This window comes from Pieris brassicae, chromosome 7 (assembly GCF_905147105.1).
Source record: "Pieris brassicae chromosome 7, ilPieBrab1.1, whole genome shotgun sequence".
Lineage (NCBI taxonomy): Eukaryota > Metazoa > Arthropoda > Insecta > Lepidoptera > Pieridae > Pieris > Pieris brassicae.
The window spans coordinates 14,105,532-14,128,295 of record NC_059671.1 but is presented as its reverse complement, the minus strand read 5'-3'; the positions used below and the strand labels follow the sequence as shown (position 1 = coordinate 14,128,295).

At 35.9% G+C, this 22,764-nt stretch overlaps 3 protein-coding genes across 4 annotated transcripts in view; 1 reads left to right on the top strand and 2 right to left on the bottom strand.

The window, feature by feature from the left end:
• LOC123711760 (sodium leak channel non-selective protein) overlaps positions 1-766 on the bottom strand; it is a 37,088-nt gene extending 36,322 nt beyond the window's left edge. For both annotated transcript variants that reach the window (XM_045664510.1, XM_045664511.1), the window contains exons 1-2: positions 492-766; positions 118-303 (exon numbers count right to left, since the gene is read on the bottom strand). In XM_045664510.1, the coding sequence (XP_045520466.1) occupies positions 118-303; positions 492-593 (288 nt within the window). In that variant the 5' untranslated portion in view covers positions 594-766. The remainder of the gene's footprint in view (positions 1-117; positions 304-491) is intronic.
• Positions 767-938: 172 nt separating this feature from the next.
• On the top strand, positions 939-20,218 carry LOC123712003 (WD repeat-containing protein 35). Its single transcript, XM_045664903.1, has 22 exons — positions 939-1,053; positions 1,133-1,244; positions 1,631-1,770; positions 1,879-1,981; positions 2,253-2,413; positions 3,222-3,369; positions 4,333-4,463; positions 5,414-5,617; positions 5,886-6,000; positions 6,233-6,346; positions 6,581-6,803; positions 7,822-8,047; positions 8,959-9,128; positions 9,531-9,746; positions 10,441-10,584; positions 11,330-11,447; positions 12,195-12,323; positions 13,195-13,288; positions 14,014-14,189; positions 19,454-19,540; positions 19,681-19,790; positions 20,022-20,218. The coding sequence occupies exons 1-22, from the start codon at positions 1,030-1,032 to the stop codon at positions 20,191-20,193; spliced, it is 3,117 nt and encodes a 1,038-aa protein (XP_045520859.1). The 5' UTR covers positions 939-1,029; the 3' UTR covers positions 20,194-20,218.
• On the bottom strand, positions 20,215-21,972 carry LOC123712004 (thioredoxin reductase-like selenoprotein T homolog CG3887). Its single transcript, XM_045664904.1, has 3 exons — positions 21,634-21,972; positions 21,438-21,567; positions 20,215-20,898 (listed from the first exon to the last, which is right to left on the bottom strand). The coding sequence occupies exons 1-3, from the start codon at positions 21,783-21,785 to the stop codon at positions 20,578-20,580; spliced, it is 603 nt and encodes a 200-aa protein (XP_045520860.1). The 5' UTR covers positions 21,786-21,972; the 3' UTR covers positions 20,215-20,577.
• Positions 21,973-22,764: the final 792 nt, after the last annotated feature.

Genomic DNA, 22,764 nt, shown 5'->3' with positions numbered 1-22,764 from the left:
CATATTAAGTTTCTACATTAGTTGAAGTTTTATTTAAATTTTATAATTAATATTAATTATGAAGATATTAATTTGATTTATTACTTATTGAACTTTAAAAATAGTCCATCTACAAACCCTCAAAATTCCTCTTATGTGCATCTTAGCAATCATCTCTGCAGTAAACAAAAGTGTTACAGTGCAATCAACAGAAAATGTAACTATTTGCATAACTGGATATTTTTCAAAGGTCTTTGGAGTATTGGCAGATACCGATATCAAACTCAAAAGAGCACAAAACCTTAAAATTCTTCTAACCCATAGCTGCAACAATATAATTGAAAATAATAATTACAATGGAAAATATATGCATTTATAGTAGCTTATAAGATTTTAATAGAAATTTTAACTCATAAAAGGTGGTGTATATAAATTAATTGTATTATATTGATATGGTGGTGATTAGTTCGGAGTAGTCAGGTGACCTAAAGGTAATAAAAAAATCAATGTACCTTATTCACCCATTCTATATCAGCACTTTCATTAAGCGACTCTTCAGGCCCATAATCTGCTAGGACCGGTTCGCCTTTAAGGCTTTGCTTTCTGCCTAACATTTTTATATTTTTGAAGATAATTTTTATGGCTTGTTTCTACTATGGTCTCAAAATTTGAATTTTTTGAAAACAGGAAATATCCTGCTGACTCTAATTTGCTTATAGACTAACAAAAAGTACATTGTTTTGTATAAGGAAGCCAATTTCCTAAAATTAAAAATATTGTGATTATACTTTAGGTACCGTCTTTTTTAGAAAAATCAATGATTGTTTCACAGATTAGACTTGTATAGGGAACAGAGTACGAAGTCCTTTATGAACATTCAGAATAAAATGATATTCTAGCTAGTCTGTGTCTGTTGTTCGGTATCCTAGGAAACGAACTGATGTACTAAAATTCAAAATACCAGTGTTTTAATATTTCAAACGATTACCAATTTTGTAACAATTATTAAGAGGAATGCGAACTACCGATTTGTTGACTTAATAAAACAAAATGTTTATTTATATGAGTAAAAAGGTGAAAATTTGTGAATGAATTGATTTTTTAACCGAGTTAAAGCTTTTATCGAACTTATTAATAAAAAATAATATTACAGATTGCTATTCCAAAACAATCGAACGTAACATGTTTATCTTGGAATCACTCTTCCGGATACATTGCTGTGGGTGGCGAGGATGGAATGCTAAAAGTACTGAAACTAGAATCAGGTAAATGATTGTATTGTCTTTTATTAACATGGCTTTTACACATTGAAAGATAACACTTTTTAACCGGATTGAAGCTATGTATTATTATAAACTTATAATTATTTTACATAATTTTAAATTTAAAATTTTCCGACGTTTCGTTACAGAGTGCGTGATCATGGTGACTTATAAATGATTTTTGTTCGAGACAATTTTTAATAATTCATGCCATATTTTTTAAATTAAAATAAAAGATTGAAATATTCAGCTTGGAGTTTAATAGTTAAGAAAACAAAATAATTTGTTTTAAAGACATAACTAATAATTTTAGGCAGTCCCCAGAAGAGTGTAATATATGTTTAAATAAATGGGAAAATTCTTAACTAGTGTAACATGTACTTTTTCAGGAGGTGGTGGTAATTTATCAATGAATTTAAGTTTAGAAGGGCACACAGGACGAGTTTGTGTTGCTGTTTGGAATGAAATCTTTCAAAAACTTACTACAAGTGATGAACATGGTGTTATTATTGTTTGGATGTTGTATAAGGTAAAAATATTTTTAGGCTTATTTTAATAAGGAAAACATTTAAAAACAGTTCCTGCAGCTATTTGGTTCAAGTTACAAAGTATAAATGAGGGTGTGTGTATTTTTAAGGGTTCTTGGTATGAAGAAATGATAAACAACAGAAATAAGTCTACTGTAAGTGGAATGGCTTGGGGATCTGATGGACAAAAAATATGTATAGCCTATGAAGATGGTATGAATATTTTATATTAAATTAATATAAAATATATAAATAATACAATTATTAACATGTTTTAAAATTGATTGAAAAAGGCTGTCTCAAAATAAACAAAATGGATGTTAACTGATAATATTTTAGTTTAGAGTTTTAATACAATTAAAATCTGTTTATATACATTGTAATAATTAAAAATAAATGTTATTATATAACAGATCCAGAACTCATTTGGTGATTAAATAAAAGAAAAATACTTTGCATCAAAAATTGTAAATACACATTTTAGGAGCTGTCATTGTAGGCTCAGTGGATGGTTCTAGGGTTTGGGGTAAAGACATCAAGGGTCCTGGTTTGAAGTGTGTACAGTGGTCACCTGATAACTCTACATTACTATTTGCATTATCAAATGGTGAATTGCATCTTTATGATGATCAGGGAAATTTTATTGTAAGTATTATTAATAAAAAAAATGATCATTAGATATTTTAGTTAAGTGACTTCAACTCTGTTAAATATATTATAGACTTATTTCTGATACCAATATGTAGAAATAACAGGCAGCTATGTAAGGTCAATCATTTTCTTATATTTATACAAACAACTACAATTACTTACAAATGTTTTAATGTGATAAGAGAGAAACAGGCAGGAGGTTCACCTGATGTTAAGTGAACCGCCGCCCATGGACACTTACATTGCAATTGCGTTGCCGGGCTTTCAAGAGTTGGTACTCTTTTCTTGAAGGACCTACTTATAAGGAAATAGTTCAGTGGGCAGCTGATTCCACATAGCGGTGGTGCACGGCATAAGATGCCTTAGAAAACGTTCAGTTGTTTTAGTTTTAGTTTTGTAGCGACATCTTCTTTCTACGGCTACAATAATTGCGATGACGTCATATCCTGAAACACGGTAACGAAGTTCGCACGCTCAGGCTATATACAACTTCTCGATATTAGCCACTGCGGCCAATAGACCGGCGTGGAAGACTGTTCGAGGATCCTTCCCTTACGTCTTAGGAATTATTTACCCTTATTCGTCTGCAGTTCTAATCTTAACATTCTGACATGACTCCAAATCCATGTTTCTACTAAAATAGACGGTGTGACCAACAATATAATGGGATGTTATCCAGCCTTAATTCGATTATGGATTAATTTTATTCCTCCCCAAAAAACATTTCGACCCAATAGTCCTTGAGAGTATTAAATCAAACTTTTTACCTTTTTCAAAGGAGGATTCATATTATGGTTTTCAGATGCCCATAGCCATTAATAATGTATCTAGTGGAATGGAAATAGTGTCCATGGATTGGTTTTCTGGAAAGGCTCCGATCTCTCGACCTGTCCTAGCAATATGCTTTAAAAGCGGTCTGATGCTATTGATGAAGACATGTACGGAAGAAGGTATGCTGTTTGTAGTCTAAGTCTTATCTTATTGTCACATTAAGAAAATTAATAAGTAAGTTAAAACGCATATTCATAGGAACAAGCCAAGACATTTACTCGCGTTTTAATAGTTACGATCAATATACAAGTACACGTATGAATTATGAACGCATACATATAACGTTTTCAATTTACATTTACTACCAGTTAACAAGTTAATCGCGTAGCTAACAATAAAAGAAGAACTGGCAAGAAACTCACCGACACTCTTTTTTATTGCCAAGTTTTGAGTCACACATTGTAAGGAGCCTAAAATATTTGAACTGGAGCAAATCAATCCCGAAGATTAAGATCATTTAAATAAACGGAAAATTTATAAAATACTTTATTTATTAATTTACGTTTAACGAGTTTTGAATTTATTTAGTGATAATTCTCTAATTTCGCTTGGGAGTTTGTTGTAAAAACGAAAACAATTTCCATACAGAGATTGGTTTATCTTCTGGAGCCTGGTTGGTCGCAAGTTTAGATTAGTTCTGTTTCGAGTATTAAACTGGTGAAAGTCACCATTCGTTTTAAAATCGTTTATATTTTTTGTACACACAACAAGTCTTCATGAATATATTGCCACAGTTATACACTATATATAGATAGTGTCAGAAACGACTCCTGTATGTCAAAATCTGATACATTTTTGACATACGAGAGTGATAATACGCGTTAAGTCTCAATTTTGAATCTCATGATTAAATCTGGGATCTTTCACGTAAAGTTTTACGTACATCGTAATCGATATAATTGGAGGTCGCTCTGAACTTTATAGGGACAACGTTTACAATTTTATAATACTTTGGCCGTGTTTTCTCGTATTAGCTTTGGTTGATCCCGCTTTTTCATAAACTATATTAAATTTAAACGTTTCAAGTGAATCCTTGTTTAATCTCGCCAATTCGTATTAAGTATTTGAATTAAATTTCACAGAAAGTGTGATGGTCGAAACTAATATGAAAATAATGCAATGTTGCTGGAATCACAATGGTACTGTGCTAGCGGTAGCTGGCCTAACGCAGGAACAGGCGAACGTTGTTCAGTTCTTCAATGGGTATGGTGAAGTAAGTTTATACTGGAACTTTTCTGATATATCTATATTGTCATTTTTTGGCCGATTTTCCTTTAGCTAACGAGCAAGTGCAATTGGCGTACATAGATATCTATATATCAAGAGCAGTGTTGTCCTAGTGGCTTCGGCGTGCGACTCTCATCCCTGAGGTCTTAGGTTCGATCCCCGGCGGTGCGCCAATGGATATTCTTTCTATGTGCGCATTTAACATTAGCTCGAACGGTGAAGGAAATCATCGTGAGGAAACCGGCTTGCCTTAGACCAAAGAGTCGACGGCGTGCGTCAGGCAGCACATAAGGCTGATCACCTACTTGCCTATTCAATTCACAAACGATCATGAAACAGATACAGAAATCTGAGGCCCAGACCTAAAATATTGTAGCGCCATTGATTTATTTTATTTTTTAGATATCTATATACTCACGCCTTTTTCTCTGCCATACCCACCATTCTCTACCGTACGTTATTGTTTGGACAAGCACCTCCCATGTAAAGCCAGTAAAGTCTCTTTGAGATTTTTTTTCTTCTTTTATGTTACAGGAGTCATTCGGGCAAGAGACTCAGCTGAAGTTAAGTTATACCGCCGCCTATGGACACTCGGTCTGCCAGAAGGCTCGTAAGCGCTCTATCGGCCTTTTAACGTACGTTAATTAACATTGGTATGCTCTTTTCTTGAGGAACCCTAAGATTGGTTCGGAAATACTTAAGTGTATACTATCATATGGATTCTAACATAAAAGAATGCAGTAATCGTCATTCTATATCATCTACATACTGTCCAAACACACGTTCTAAGAGTAAATATACAGTCTGTGTACACCAACTTATCCACTTATCCCCACACAACACAGGCACTAGCGTTAGACCTATTTTATCACAACCATATTTCTATCGTGATTAAAGTTTTATTAATTGCTCTATGTTTTTCCATTAATTTCACAGCACGTAAGAACTTTAAGAGTTCCCGGAGGCTCTATGCGTTCCCTGTCGTGGGAACAGCATTCCCTTAGACTGGCGATAGCTGTCGACTCATTTATATATTTCGCCAATGTCAAACCCGATCACAAATACGCTTTCTATGGAAGCACTCTAGCTTTTGTATCGGGGACTGATACTGTTACATTCTGGGACACTATTACTCATCAGGTCAGTATAAGTTTTTCTTTTCTATTTTTTTTAAGATATGTGTCGAAAAGAATGTATGTTACAACTTCGTTATTCCGAAAAAATACAAAAACTCGAAACACGAAAATATGTAATAAATTGATTACAATATCATTAGACTATAATACATTACGGTTAAAACTAAGATCGCTTAGCTGTATGGCTGTTTTACTATTGATTTAAGTGTCCTAATTTTTATAAATTATGTTAATTATCTTGTATGTAAGTGTTGAACGAAACATTGTTTCAGTCATGGATCAATCATATCCCCAACGTGACAGACATGTGCGGTGTACAAGAGTATTGTATTATATCAACAATCGACTCGTTAATAATATTAAACCAACAAGGCATTCAATGCGATGGTAAGATCTTTACAGACATTCGCTAATTTTTGTTTCTGAAGCTGTGGGTTAGACATTATACCATTCCAGTTTCCTAAACCGTATGAGAAGTTGTTAATTAGATAGAAAAATCATTTTTTATACATTCCAGCTACGAACGCAGGTCTCTAATCTTATCTAACACACCTTTTTAACTATGCCTTGAAAACTATATAAATGAGACTATTTTAAAACAAAAACGTTTTTGTTACAGCGAAAACAGTCGCAATTCCAATGTCATATGTATCAATAAATAGCAAAGCTATCGCAGTTGCGTCATCCAAGGATACATTTCTTATTTGGAAATTTTCCACGCCGATGAGACCTCGTAAGTGTTGTTAATATACAAATGTAGAGTGTACTGCAGCGGCCTTCTAATCACACATTATTATATTAACAAAACATATAGAACAGTTGTAATAATAACCTCCAATGCAATTTACCTGAAATTATGAAACACTCATTTTTTCTTATTATTATAATTTGGCCTTAAGGTACTAAACAGGACGTCTGGTTTTATTATGCACACACCGCATTTAAAGAAGAATCTTATAAATTGTAGGAATAACAGAACAATTGTACCACGCAGATGGCTCTTTAGTGGTACAAGGCGAATCAGGTTTCCATGACGATACAATATGTTGTGTCACGTGCTCTGATACACATTTGCTTGTCGGACGAGATTCGGGGACCGTGTTACTCTTCTCTCTTGTTAACTTTAAGAAAATCACACAAATTAATATGAACACTAAGCCGTATAAGTTGGGGTTGAATTGCAATTCTAGGTGAGTACAGAAACGGCACTTCTTGAAAAAGGTTGTCCGTCTTGGTGCACCATAGACATGTCGCAACCAACTAGCTTAATTCGCCGATTAAATCTTAGCCTAGCCGTTTAACTAGCGGCCTATGATTGATCTATGACTTGGATGAATGACGGTTCATTACTTGCCTAGCCTGTTAATTGTTAATTAAAATTCCACTTTTTGCCATACTCAAACTCGAAACGAAACTCTTCAAACTGTCAATATGGCGTCGGCAAACCACAACTTTGCTGGTGTTTTCCAAAGTTTCATGAAAAACAACAAATACAATTGAAGAGTGTAGTGTCAATAATAATGTGAATGTGACTTAAGCAATTTAATTTTAAAAGAAATATACTTCATGTCATATGTTTCATCTTTTTTATTTCTGCCAAATATCGTACGAATGGTCTAAGCATTAGCCAGCCCGTTTATTAAATGTTGTTACAAACGCTACTCAATTAAGCTTGTTGGCTGCGACATACACATACAATGATAATAAGTGTTTCCCAACCTTTTATGTCCCATGCCCCTTAGTCTTTCGAAATACATAATTTTTGATATTAAGTTACTAGAAAATCGTTACCGAAACACAGTAAGTATTCAAAACATATAATGAAAAACTAAAATTCTAATTCCAAATATTTTTTTAAACTTGTCAAAAAAACACCCCCCCGCCCTCAAAGATTGTGAACCCTACGTTGGAAAACCCTAATAAAGAGTAATGGTTTAGTTGCTTTAGCGAGTCTCATACCTGATGTTCGAACACTGGCTGTGCACCAATGGACTTTGTAAGCATTTAATACTCGCTGGTATGGAGAGGGAAAATATCGTGCAACCGGCATGTTTTAGACTCAAAAAACTATTAAAAAAAACAAAAGTTCACGATAGAGATGCAGAAATCTGAGACCCCACGAGACCCAAACCTTTAACGGTTTGCCACTGGTATGTTTTTATAGACATACAGTCATCATTATATCCGCATTAACCTTTAACATTTCAGTAAATTCTTCGTAATAGATCAACCGGGGACCCTCTATATCTTAGAGACAGAAATGGCCAATAATATTAGTATGGGGCAGGCTGTGCGTAAAGACGCCTGGGGAGCACTATGGGCTGCTGATAACCCTCGATTACTCGCAGTGGCAGAGAAGGCCAGGTTGTATATAATGAGAGATCTCGATCCAGAAGAACCTCTTACTATGAATGGATACTTGTGTGCTTTTAAGGTATAACTATCTCTATCTATCTCTAACGTAACTTTGTTGATATGAACAGTGTTTCCTTCCATTCCAGTGTTTTCTAAAAAATCTAATTAATTGCATCTATTACACTATTTGACAGAAATTAATAAATAATCGCAAAGAATGCGGTACATTCAGATTGATTAATAAAAATAGGCATGCAATTGTGATATTAATTATCATAATGTCATAATTATTATAATAATAATAACAGTTAAGTTATTTATAATTGTTGTCAAAACCTCCCACGCCATAAAGGCACCTTACCTTGCATTAGAACGTAAAACATTACGATTGATTACTTCATTTAAAAGAGATAGTTAGATTTTATATTACTATAAAGACAGAACCGGATTTGAGGAAAAGAGGTGCCCTCACAATAGAGACTTCGGAAAGAAAAAGTTTTTAATTCCGACTAGTAAACACTAGTAAACGACTTTTCTTTTGGATATATTTGTATATGTTTTTTAAATAAACTATTCGGTTTCACAATAATTTATTGGCCAGGGGCTTGTTTCCCCGAGGCCTCTAGACGTTTAAACACGGCCTTGTACAAAGGAAGATCAGTCAAACTGATATTTTAAGTGTTATAAAAGGTTAACTAAAACTTAAACACAATGATTAGGGGAAACTCGAACAGGGGTTCCCAAATACAATTATTCTCGCTGCGACTTGCTCTTTAAAACGCATACAAAAATGTGATCGTGTTGTATAAATGTTTCAATGGGAAGGGGATTTCAACTGTTATCAAAATATTCAGTCTTCATCTATTGGAAAGGTTTACAGCTTTAAAATCCCGACTTTATTGCTTTGAGTTAAGGTATATTTTACAAACACAAATTTGTATGTTGTCTTATCCGTGATATATTTGTAAGATGATAATTTTTTGTCTTCAGGACTTAGAAATTACAACTGCGCTTTTGGACAGTTTGACAGACAAATGTACTCCTCAAAATATAGTGAGAGTTGAAGTGAAGTCACTGAGAGACACACGACAGCTGATCGAGAAAGTTGGATTGAAGGAAGCTGAAAATTTTATAAAGGATAACCCTCATCCTAAATTGTGGTGAGAACTTCTGTCTGTATCTGTTCTGTGTATGTGTGTTAATATAGTTATCTTTCTACTTCGTAACATAAGTAGATATCAGTTACCTCAGTGAGACTCAGGACTGAGGTTGTGCATTCAAATTTGACCAAAATTCCGGTTCAGTTGACACTTATGAATGTATGTCAAAATTTTTAAATATTAAACGGGGAAAACGGGCAGGAGGCTCACATGATGTTACGTGATACCACCTCCCAAGGACTCTCACAGGCCTGCCATTGCGTTGCCGACCTTTTAAACATTGGTACCCTTGAAGGATCGAATTGGTTCGGAACTTCATTGGGCAGCTGGTTCCATAAATTATTCATAAAATACATACAATCCGGGACCAAGGTCTATAAATTGTTGTGTGTAATTTTTCAGGCTTTTATTAGCAGAAGCAGCCCTCAAAAATTTCGAAACAGAATCTGCATTGGAAACCGCAGAGGCGGCATTTGTAAGGAGAAACGATTACGCCGGGATTCGATTTGTCTCACGACTTAACGCACTGCACTCGAATGCACTCAAAAAGGCTGAAATTTTCGCGTACTTCAAAGATTTTGACGCCGCTGAAAAAATATATCATAATGAAGATAGACGGTCAGTCATTATTTATTTTGTTGGCTTGCACTTTGCATCCATTTTAAAAATATAGTCAAATTTATACAATTTATAAACTAAACAGATTTTATGCTTCCTTAATTTTATGGGCAACCTCGTACTAGTTGTTTTTTTTTATAACCGGTCATTTCTTTTTCCCTTTTGACGTAAAAAATATTAAAAACAGACAAACAGAGCTATCGTATGTAGCCCAATCTGGAAAATTTAATTGTTTTATAACCTTTACTAGCGGACCCGACAGGCGTTGTTCTGTATATTACAAGCGATTAATTATTAAACTAAGTATGAAAGTACCGACTGTGGCGCCATCTGCCGGGCTGATTTGTGAATCTATGGCTCCACCCAAACGCATACAAAAAATTCATTTAAATCGGTCCATCGAAACGTACGTGACAGTGACATACAGTAAAATTATATATATTAAGATTTGGAATCTATTATTATAATCCTTGTGGACCTGAACTCGCTTCGTAAACGTTGAATTTATAAGTGAGAATGCTAAGGGGTAACTGACAGTTATTTGATATTTTTTGAGTAAATAATATATAAATGATTGGATCAAAGGCCACTGGAGTATATGCTACCTCTAGACAATGTTGAAGCTCATGATTAAGTTCTCACTTGCTTTAGACAAGTTTCCACTTTTACTTTTACCTACTGTTTTCTTTTATAGCGATTTAGCGATCGCTTTAAGGAAGCGGCTGGGACATTGGTTTAGAGTGGTGGAGTTGTTAAAGATGTCTGTCACGACAACGGAGTCTCAGGTGAAGCAAGCCTACAGTAATATAGGGGACTACTACATTGATAGGCAGAATTGGTATGTCTGTTTTAAGCACCACTTTTGTATAGAAAAAATTCAACTGTGCATATGAATATTCAAACGCTAAACAATTTCAGCATTCAAAGTGCAATGGACTTGTTTATAGAATTTCAGAATTTTATGATGTGGCAAATCTACTAAATGATATTTATTTATTAAAGCCACATTTGCATTTTCTATAGTATGGATTATAATCTATCTATTCTAAAATACACAAAAAATAATAAAAATATTACACTTCCAATTTTAGTTATAAATAGAATTTATTTCGGTTTAAATGAAACATTCTGTTTGAAGTTAGGTAACACTTTAATGGTTTGAAATATGACCTTATAACTAACATAAAATTAATTGGCTTATCTAACAGTTATGTTATTGGAAATTATCGGAAACAAGAATATTAAAATTCAATTTATATGTGTGGTAAATATTTGTTTTCATTGTTGGTGGTTTACATTTTGTTTACGCTTCTAATTAATAACTAAAATGTATACATATATATATATGTAACTTAACTAATGTTAGGTTCCATAACTCTAATACTTATTCCTTTTACAATACTAATCTTTTTACCCAGATGTAATTTGATTACCCCCAACGAACATGTCAAGCTCTGGATAAGTAGCGTTTATTCTGTTATATTCTCAAAGAAATCGAACAAGAAGTACCTGAACTGAATGGGGATCCGTATTGGATAAATTTAACTGTCAATAATTTCTGTAAATTGGGTTGTAATTTTTAGGGCAGGTGCAATAGAATACTACACAATGTCAAACAATACAGAGGGGTTGAAAAAATGTTACATGGCGTTAGAGGACAGCGCGGCGCTCGCTAAACTCACTTCGCCTAGAAACCTAAAGGTAATTCTTCTTATTTCTTCGCTTCTGGTTCTTTTTAGTTAAATGATCTAAGTATTTTTAATAAGCCTTCTTTAAATGTGTTTTATTCGCGTAAATCACCAATCTTTATCGTCTCCACAACGGAGTACGATAATAATGTACGGCTATAATGTATTTATATTCTGCCTGGGTATAAATACACTCAGTCTACTAAAAACGCGTGGGTACCCACACATTTACAAATTATTGTTAGTCAGAACTTTTCATTTTGAATATAATGAAAGTCTACGCAATTTATGTTCCATTGTCACAAATTTTTGTTGTATTTTTTAAAAGAAATAATTAAGAATTTACATAACTTCGGTGTATGAGATAGGACTTCTAGAATCAACGGTGTATGACTTAGGGTGAACTATGACTCGCATACGTCAAAATCTAATTTGAAAACACTCTCGCGTTCGCTCACTTAGTTGTTAACTATGACGCGCTCGTTTTCTTAACATGATGGAGTGGATTTGGTCTTTATTGAGTTCTATCAATAAATAAAAACATAAATATATGTAAAAATAAAAAGTTTTAATTAAATTTATATGGAAATTTAATGTTGTAATACATAACGCTATATACATCAAGATAGTCTGGAACCGGTTTAATAAGTTTATAATAATTACAATTGTCTCGCACAAGCTTAACGTAATACCGTGAAAGTTACCGTATTTACAAATGAAATGTGGTTGTCAAAACTTTACTATATTTGAAATTTTACAGGTAGATGTTACAGGAAAACAAATAACCTCGGAAGATAGAGTTGAAATAAATCAAAAGCCGTCAATTACACGGATAACACAGTTCAAGGAAAGTGGTAAAATGTTGCAGGGGGCAACTATGGCCTATCAGGTAATTACAAAAGATTTCGACTTCCAGATGTATATGATATTGTATAAAATTTAGACTTGCTGTGTAAAACTGTAAGTCATATTGAGATGCATATTGATTTTAATCTGATATATTTTTACTCAGTCAGTCATCAAAATGAGTTCAGTAGTTTGAGATATGGGCGTGTGTAATCTTTATCCGGATACGTCTAGAAATGCAGGGAAACTGTATACCTACGTGAATAATGTTGATAGGTATTTTACGTCAAAATATTTTTGTTTTAATTTCCCGTCGGTCACATAGACATAGTTAACCTATAAGTGCCCTGTAATTAAGAATTTGACAATTTGCACACTTATGACACGGAACGAGATTGTTGGGTACCTGCTCGGGCTTCGGTCACGTGATCATGGCATTTATACAATTCTATTACAGTTTTCATTGTAGTGTTGGCCTAATGGCTTCAACGTGCGACTTTCATCCCTGAGGTTGTAGGTTCGATCCCCGGCAGTGCAGTGGACTTTCTTTCTATGTGCGTATTTAACCCGGGATCGAACTTACGACTTGTAAGTTCGATCCCGGGCTGTGCACCAATGGATTTTCTTTCTATGTGCTCATTTAACACTCGCTCGAACGGTGAAGGAAAACATCGTGAGGAAACCGGCGTGCCGTAGACGCAAAAGGTCGACGGCGTGCGTCAGGCACAGAAGGCTATTAGATTAACAAGTGATCATGAAACAGATACATAGATCTGAGGCCCAGACCTAAAAAGGTTGTAGCGCCATTGATTTATTTTATTTTTTATTACAGTTTTCATACCATACAAAATTCTTGGGATCGGGATCAAAGCTGGATTGTTATTTTTATTTATTGTATATATTAATTTTTATAGTTGGCGAACCTGGAAGCCTCGAAAAATAGTTCACCGTGGAGAATAAAAAAGTTATATGTTCTAGCCGGACACATGTATAGCCAGGCATCTATTGGTGAGTTATGGTTTATATTAAAAAGGTTAAATTTCACTTAAAAATAAGTTGGACGCGCTGATTTAATTCAAATGTGTCGCGAGAACATAACTTTAAACAATAGGATTGTAGTAACAACACAACTAAATTTTGTTTTACAGAAAACTTATTTAGACTTTTTAACGGACTTTAAAAGAGGAATTTGATCTTGTGTATTTAACAATATGCAGGCATTGCACTCGCAAGCCCTATGATGTTGAGGGTTCATGATATCACTTAACATTTGGTGATTCTTCTGCCCATTTGCCCCGTTCCATAAAAAAAAATATCTGTGACATATCGGTTCAGTATCTATGACTAAAGATTGGTATCCACTTATTCCGAAGGAGGCATATAATATACCAATATTACCAAAACCTAGGTAAATAAAGTTGACAAGTATTTGTAGTCGACTTAGTTATTCTAAATTACTTCTTCACTTATAGTCCGGTCAATTTAGACATAAAAATAGTTGTCAAATAACAGAAATTCCCGGAAAGACAAAAATTGGTGGAGAGCTGGGGTTTACCATTATAAATAAAGTTTTAAAAATCCCCATCGATCCTATGTGTCCTACAAAAGTTATTGGGGGTCAAGGGTCAAAATTTGATGGTTCTTGAATTTTTCTCGAAAACACGGCAACGGAAAATTTTGTTATTTCCAATGTCTATTGACCGGACTATATAGAAAAATAATTTAATTCATAGAGGGTTCCAAAAGCCGCGACGCGTTACGTTCGTACAGAGCTGCGCAGGCGCAGCAATGGGCTTGTTTAGCGATATCGCGCGCACGCGCAGTTCCCTTCCGATCTGATATAGCTCTACGTGCGGCTGCCCGACTTGCCGCTGTATTGGATGACTTACACGAAGCTCAGCATTTACAGGTACAACGAATATAATATTAATGCTTTATATTAAAAATTAAAGTATTTTTTTCTGAATAACACTTGACCGCCACGCCGGTACTTTTTCCACATATCTTCTCTGAGAAAAGTGACAACCGTGATCGAACCTGACTTTTTTTTAATTTTAATGTTGCACTTTTGGTAATTGGTATCACAAAAACACAATGATGTCAGTGTTGCCTCGTCTATCAACGGATATTTCTTTCTATTACATATAGATATTAACAGTCGTTTATGACACACAATTTGGCATATTGACACAAGTAACAATTACAAACTCTGAGACTAAGGCTGAAAGGACTCCCGTATGATAGTCAAATACATTTTTGACGTACGAGAGTCAGATTAAGCGTACAGCATACCAAAGATGGCTACAGTAGATGTATGTATATTAAAAACAATCTTTTGTCAACCTAATTATAGATAGAAATCAATATACTAGTTCGTCGTAAACTGCCGTGTCGTAGATAATTAAGAAAATTGCGAACAAGCTCTCTAAATAATAATTTGCGAATCGTAGCAATTACGGAGTGCATTGGAGTATGTCCAGCAGCAAAAAGTTAAAGTCTGCTTCGGTTTAAGCATAATTTTTCTGTTAACATATATAATTTTCATCAATAAAAAAAGCGGAATATGTTCTCTACGAAACTTGAGAAAATGAAACACTTTCACAACGGGATTTTTATTTTGTTCTATTGGCTGACTGGACTTTCGTAGATGATAAGTTTTCATAAACCTATATTAGAACAACATAGATATATATACATAAAATAAATCAGTGGCGCTACAACCTTTTTAGGTCTGGGCCTCAGATATCTGTATCTGCGTCATGGTCATTTGTCAATTATATAGGCAAGCTGGTGCCTGTGCCTGACACACACTTTCGACTTTTTTGAGTCTAAGGCAAGCCGGTTCCGTCACGATGGTTTCCGTCACTGTTCGAACGAATGCAAAATGCGTACATAGAAAGGCAATTCATGCACAGCCGGGGATCGAACATACGACCTCAGGGATGAGAATCGCACCCTAAAGGCCACTAGGCTAACACTACTCTAGATACACTCATCTTAATAATTTGTCTCTCCTTAATATTGTATTGTCTATTTGTCTACTGTTCTGCTATCTCGTATATTATAGAAATAATTTCATGATTATATAATAATTAAATCTCTGTGAAAATGTTCTAAGGTACATCAAATACTCAACTTAATATAGTATTTCTTCTTAATGACATAATATATGAATGTTTCTTCATATGCGCTCAAATAAACGTGAAGAAGTTAAATTTTCGCATCGAACCTCGCGCAAGTTAAAAAGTTCCTTGAAGTGGATATTTTTAAATGTAATATCAGGCAAACGGGCAGGAGGCTCACCTGATGTGAAGCGATACCGCCGCCCATGGACACTCACATTGCCAGAAGGCTCGCAAGTGCGTTGCCGGCCTTTCAAGAATTGGTACGCTCTTTTCTTGAAGGACCCTAAGTCAAATTGGTTCGGAAATACTTCAGTGGGCAGCTGGTTCCACATAGTGGTGGTGCGCGGCAAAAACTGCCTTAGAAAACGCTCAGTTGTGGAACGACGGACGTCGAGGTGATACGGATGGTATTTTGTATTTTGCCTTGACGTCCGATAATGAAACTCAGCTGCGGGTATTAGACCGAACAACTCTTCTGAACACTCCCCATGGTAAATGCGGTAGAAGATGCAGAGAGACCCAACATCTCTACGCAACGCCAAGGGATCAAGCCGCACGGAAAGTGAAAAGATTGGTCGTCGACGATTCGAATCGCTTTTCGTTGAATACGGTCAAGTGATAGGAGCTGGTACTGGGGAGCTCCCGCCCAGAGGTGAGTACAGTATTCCATGTGGGGCCGAATTTGCGCTTTATAGAGTTGCAAGCGGTGGCCCGGAGTGAAGTACCGTCTCGCCTTGCTGAGCACAACAAGCTTTTTGGAGGCTAATTTAGCCTTCCCTTCCAAATGACCGCGAAACTGGACGTTATTCGATATGTCAACGCCCAATATTCCGATGTTAGCTGAGGCTTTAAGGAGAGTGCCTTCAAAGAGGGGAGTAGCGACAAAGGGAGTTTTTTTAGCGGAAAACACGCAGACTTGTGTCTTCTTGGGGTTAAATTGGACTAGATTTAGTCTAGCCCAGTCCGAGACTCCGCGTAAAAGAGTTCCGACTTCAGATACAAGTTTGTTCCGGCACTCATCAACAACAGCCCGAGAAATACCTGCCCGGCCCGTGTAAAAAGTATCCCCATTGCTGTCGTCCGCATAGCAATGAAGGTTGCTAAGTTGCAACATATCATTAATATGCAGAATAAACAGGGTCGGGGATAGGACACAGCCTTGTGGGACATCAGCATTGACGGGTTTAAGGTCGGAGCATGCTCCGTCGATGACAACCTTAATGCTCTGATCAGCGAGAAAGCTAGAAATCCAGTTGCATAATTTCTCGGGAAGCCCATAGGCTGGAAGCTTCGAGAGCAGTGCTCTGCGCCACACCCGATCGAAGGCTTTCGCTATGTCCAAACTTACCGCCAGCGCCTCCCCCTTGGACTCAATTTCCTCTGCCCACCTATGTGTAAGGTATACAAGGAGGTCACCAGCTGAGCGACCACGACGAAAGCCGTACTGAGAATCGCTAATCAGCTGGTTGCCCTCTAGATACCTCAAGAGCTGGCCGTTAATTATGGCTTCCATTATTTTGGAGAACAAGGAGGTTATAGCTATTGGGCGATAGTTGGACGGATCAAAGCGATCGCCTTTTTTAGGGATCGGATGTATCAAAGCTGTCTTCCAGCACTTCGGAACAGTGTTGAAGGAGTTCATGTACCGGAAAAGGCGCGTTAGGGCCGTAGCCAACTCAGGAGCACAAGTACGCAGCACAATTGGTGGGATGCCATCAGGCCCGCTCGACTTATGGATGTCCAGGGAAAATAAATGTTTACGGATAGCACGTTGCCGGAATGTAACTTTAGGCATCGTAGTATCACACCGCAATAATGTCAGTGGTTCCTTCCCTTGATCATCCAAAGTTGAGTTCGATGCAAAGAGACAGCCTAGAAGATCGGCCTTCTCTTTTGCAGTATCGGCCAGTGAGTCATCCTCCACTATCCACTATGCAGTGGTGGAATAGAGGGCGGACAGAAATTCCCTTGGACAGCTTTGGCAAGAGACCAGAAGGGTCGAGTTCCCGAAGGAAGGTGGGCCAATTTCTCACCAAACCTGGCAATATGCTCTGACTTTGCCTTAGCGATTTCCCGTTTGAAGGACCTAGAGGCTGAATTGTATGCTTTTTTACGTTCACCGATAGACGCATCACAGGATGTCGCCGCTTCTGCCCAGGCTTTAAAGCATTCACGCTTACGGCTCAAAGCCTCTTTGCACGAACGCCTAAACCAATGCTGGGACTTGCCACCGACCGGCACCGCAGAGAATGGAATAAAAAGTTCCATGCCCTGCAGGACCACATCACCGACAGAGTCAGCGACGGCATCCGGAGTACTCAACTAAAAGCAAATGGGCCCCCAAGGGTAGGACGCAAAAAAAGACCGCATCCCATCCCAATATCCTGACTTATAGTACCACACACGGCGACAGCCCACAAAGCTAGGCCATAAAGGGCGCGTGAGCGGCACAATGCTCCGTACCACACATTGATCTGATGAACCCAATGGCGGGTCAACAGAGACTTGGTAGGTCTTGGTAGGATGTGAAGTCAGCAGGAGGTACAACAAAGAAGGTTTATGACCATCCACATCTGGTATTCGCGTAATCGCAGGGACCATTTGCGTCAAGTCGTAGGCTAAAGCAGTCGTGAAAGGATCTTCCCGCGTGATCGGTGGTTTCAGAGCCGAGCCAATCGGCATGGTGGACGTTAAAATCGCCAAGTATCATTTCAGCGGTAGGAATCCTTTCGAGCAGGGAATCTTAGCCATTTGGATGTGCTCAATGAGTCAGTCAGTTTCGGTATTTCCGCTTTGGGACCTATACAGGCATGCGTAGAATCGCGGATGGTCATCGCAGTCTACGCGCAGCCAGAGGTTAGATAGGTCCCTTTCTTCAAGCGTCCCGAGGCGACGAGAACAGATATCCTCTCTGACGTACAAGCAAACTCCAGCCCGCGGCACAATTGAATGTTCCAATTTGTACCCCAGTTTCGGCGTCGGGACGTGATGACCCCAATAGACATCAGCCGTAATAGTCTGGCCAGATTTGAGAAAACTGCAATGAACAATACCGGCACTAGTCCACCAAACGCTTACAAGTAACTTTTTTGGGGTTAATTTTCGCTTGGGGCAGGATTTGGCTGGCTGGCCAGGAGCCAACCATTACGCTGAGCGCTTCCGATTATCGTAAAGAATCCATTTTTCATCACAGGTAATGATTCGGTTTAAAATACCTTCATTATTGTGCCGGTTCAGTAATGTAACGCAGCAGTCGACGCGCGTTTGCCGGTTTTATTCAGTCAATTCGTGAGGTACCCACCTTTCAAGCTTTTTAATCTTCCCAATTTACTTCAAGTGAATTAAAACAGTTTTATCACTAACACCGCAGCCTGCAGCTAACTCGGACGTGGTTTGCGATGGATCCGCTTCCACAATAGCCTTCAATACTTCATTATCAACTTGGGTCTCTTTCCGTCCACGGGGCTTGTCCTGCAGGTCGAAATTTCCAGAACGAAAACGTTAGAACCAAAAACAAACTGTGTTTTTTTTTGCAACATGACCGCCATACACATCATTCACCCTTCGAGTCGTTTCCGCAGTACTAGTGCCACGGCGGAACTCGTACTCGTAAATAATGCGATACTTTAAGTTTTCCATTTTGTAAAATGAGTGACGCAAACAGAAAAAAACAAATGAATGACGGTCATCGAAGCACAAATACATGAGTAAATAGCTGTACAAATTTGGATTTGAAAATCCTAACCAAAGAGGAGGTATTTGAGGTCAAAGTGGCCAGTACGACAAAACGCCAATTTCATATGTAAGGACCTAATATTAGGGGGCTCAACTCCAATATCCACTATCATTTAGAGACTGCGAAGCCGGCCTTGCTGTTTCTTACCGAGACTCAGATTTCCTCCCCGGCTGATACTTCTTACCTCCTACCCAGGGTACAAATTGGAACATTCTGAATATATATGGAATGTTCCTAAATTACAACATTTTTATTGTTGTTCCTGCTACTGGATTTTTTTCCAATTGCATAACTCTTTTTTGTATATTTTAGGCATGGTGTACTATCGCAGCGATAGCTTTACAAGCTAGAGCGTTTGAATTGTGTTCAAAGGCATTTATCAAACTGGAAGCTATTGAAGTAGGTATATTTGATATTTTTAATGTTTGTATAATTATGTTGGTAAAAATAATATTCTTTGTTATTTATTCCTTTACAATACATTTAAATAATATAAAGTTTGAGTTATGTAATAGTATATTATGGTTTATATTTTGCAGCCTAAAACATTTGAAAACCTCGCCATAGAAATTTTCACAAAATGCAAGCCAAAAGACGCAAAAGGCAATAAAATAGAATGTACCAATTGCCATTTTGCTATGTTAGATTGGTAAGTTCTGTAAATTCCCACTATATTCATGAAATTTAAAGAAAAATCTATTTTTATTATAAATTTCACTATTTTAATGATTTATTATAATTAGATATCTTATAACACTGCAAGGTTATTGTTACCTTGTATGTCTTTCATTATAATTTGAATAACTAAAGATAGACCAAGTCAATATAACAAATCTTGTATCCACATTGTTTATATGTTTAATACATGTATAAATTTTAGGATGGTTTCGTGTCCTGGATGTAACACAGAATTCCCAGGATGTGTTGTGACTGGACGGACACTAATGGCACTTAATACAGTATGGACATGTTTGAAATGCACCTCCCAAGTACAACAACATGAACTAATACTCAGGCATTCTTGCCCAACTTGCCACTCTCCATTAACATAAGATTAAAATAAAATCAGCACATACACACAATTTTTTATTTAATCTACCACCTTTTGTCTCTTGACATTACTGTTTGAATCATTTATCACCTGACTAGATAAATTCTGTATGTCCAAAGTAGGATAAATGTATTCAGTATTAAAGCAAATTTTACGTATCAAAAGATAAGATAAAGAATGTATCACTGAAATCTCACAATATCATTATATAAACCTAGGTATAGTTGCAAGAGTCAAGGGCAATTGTTTTACAAAGTTAAAGAAATAACTAGTATTGGTAATCTTTCATTATATTGCAACAACTTATATTATGCTTCCTTAACATAAATATAACCAGATAGTAGACAACTAAGACTAATGGTTTGTAGGAAATGTTTCATTTTTGTTACTGGCCAAAATTGTTAGAGGGCATTTCCATTTTTGAAAACTGCAATGTATTGTCTATTATTTGAAATAGTTCTGGTGGCTGTGGAATTCTTCCTGTCTCCAACTTAGACCATAATGGAATGTTATTAAGTGATATTTCAAATGCGCCAGAAGATACTAGTTGGCCTTCAATCATATTAGCCATAAAAAACATCATCATACAAGCATAAAGCTTGTTTTCTAAACACCAACTCCACCATGAAGGCTGTGGCTTATTAAGCCAAGCAAATATATTAACTCCACTAAGAATGCACATTATTACTATCATTTTCCCAAATCCCTGTAACAAAAATAAATGTTAAACATCTAAACTATGTTATTTAAAATCTTGTTTAATTGTATTATATTGCTAATAAAATAAATGTTATTTAGTATAATTATTGTTTGTGGATCGATTTTATATATTATTTCAATTTATTATTAGTCAATGAATAAGAAGAGATTTATTTGGATAAGGATTAATACCAAGGTTTCAAAATGTGTTATTTCATATTTACATTTGGTATTCCTATGGACATTATTGGATATTGATGGCTTCTAAAAAACTAATGTATCAATGCTCTTTTGTCAATAGTTTTTTTTTAAACCTTGGATTATTATCAAAAAATTTACATGGATCTCTTTTAAAAAGACTTTACAGTCATCAGTTATCATCATCAGAGATACTGTTGAATTTTTGTCCAGCAGTTTTGCAATGCAAACAATCAAATTTATCCTTTATAATATTATTTTATTGTTTATTTTTTTGAGTTACTAAAATTGGTCTACTTTAGCTTAAATATAAGTAATCAGAGAATTTTAAATGTAAAGAGTACTTACAATCAATCTTGAAAGATACATATTAAAACCAGGTGGATCATAATTGGCTCCAAGAACAGATATTTCAGGATATTTTTGTTGTATAATTCCAGCATAGTCTTCAAACACTTTTCTATAACCACATGAATAGCTGAAATACATAATAAGGTACAGCAAAAATGTGTAAACTACTAATAAAAGTTAAAAAATAACTTACCAGTAATAAATGTTCATGATATGGCCCATTCCTTGTCCAATTTTAGAAATGCTTTCTACCTCGTTCTCATTAGCTAGGACAACGTTATCAGTTGATAAAACGAGACATAATAATAAACATGAAATAAAGCAACTGGTCATAGACGTTGGCATTGTGGAAAAGCTGATGGATTTTCCTCGAGATAACTTAACAAACCCCTAAACTAAATTGCAACTTTTTCGATTTATTAAACGAATTATGATGTCACAACTCACAAACTACGAAGAAAATTGAAAATTGAAGTCTGAAAAGTGAAAATAGCGAACAAAATTAATATGTCAGTAGTCACTACTATTTTTTTTTATAGCTTCACGCAGAGCGTATTGCCACAGACAAAGGTAAGGAAATGGAATAGTAAAGAAAATGAATTTTACATCGGACAAAGGATAGGATCAGTAGGTTATAAACTATCTCTTATACAAAATACTACATTATGGAAAGGAACAATAATTAATATATACTTGTTATACATATGTACTTATAATTTTATATTATTTAGAGTAAGAAGTAAACATAACTTTTTATATACTTTATGATAAAAAGATGAAAGCAGAACAGGAACAGATGTAGGTAACGGGATACTGGAAGAAGGATGAGGATGACTAATAACATGGAGTGGTTATAACGAGGACAGGTCAGAATGATATGATTTAAATCACCAATATTCAGCCCACACTCACACATTTAATTATCAATAATATGAAATCTTGTAAGGTGGGCTGGGGTATACACATGGCCCAATCTCATACGAATAAGAGACGATGTTTCCTTTTTGTTGAAATTCATTTTAAAAAACCATGGTTGCAGTGGTATTGTGGGCTGTATAGTTTTAAACTTTTTACCTTTAATTAAACTGCTCTGACTACAAAGGTCAGTCCAAGATTTTCAAAGTAAAGAAGCAGGAAGCGAGGCTAAATTATGATAATATTTTTTTTATACGAATTAGCATCGCCATCCTTAACAGCTTCATTTGCTAGTTGGTCTGCTATGTCGTTACCAAAAATACAATAAATACAGAATGTCCAGCTATCCAACCAAATGATACAGACAACCCCAATTGCTTACATTCATACAGAAAAGATTAATTTTTCC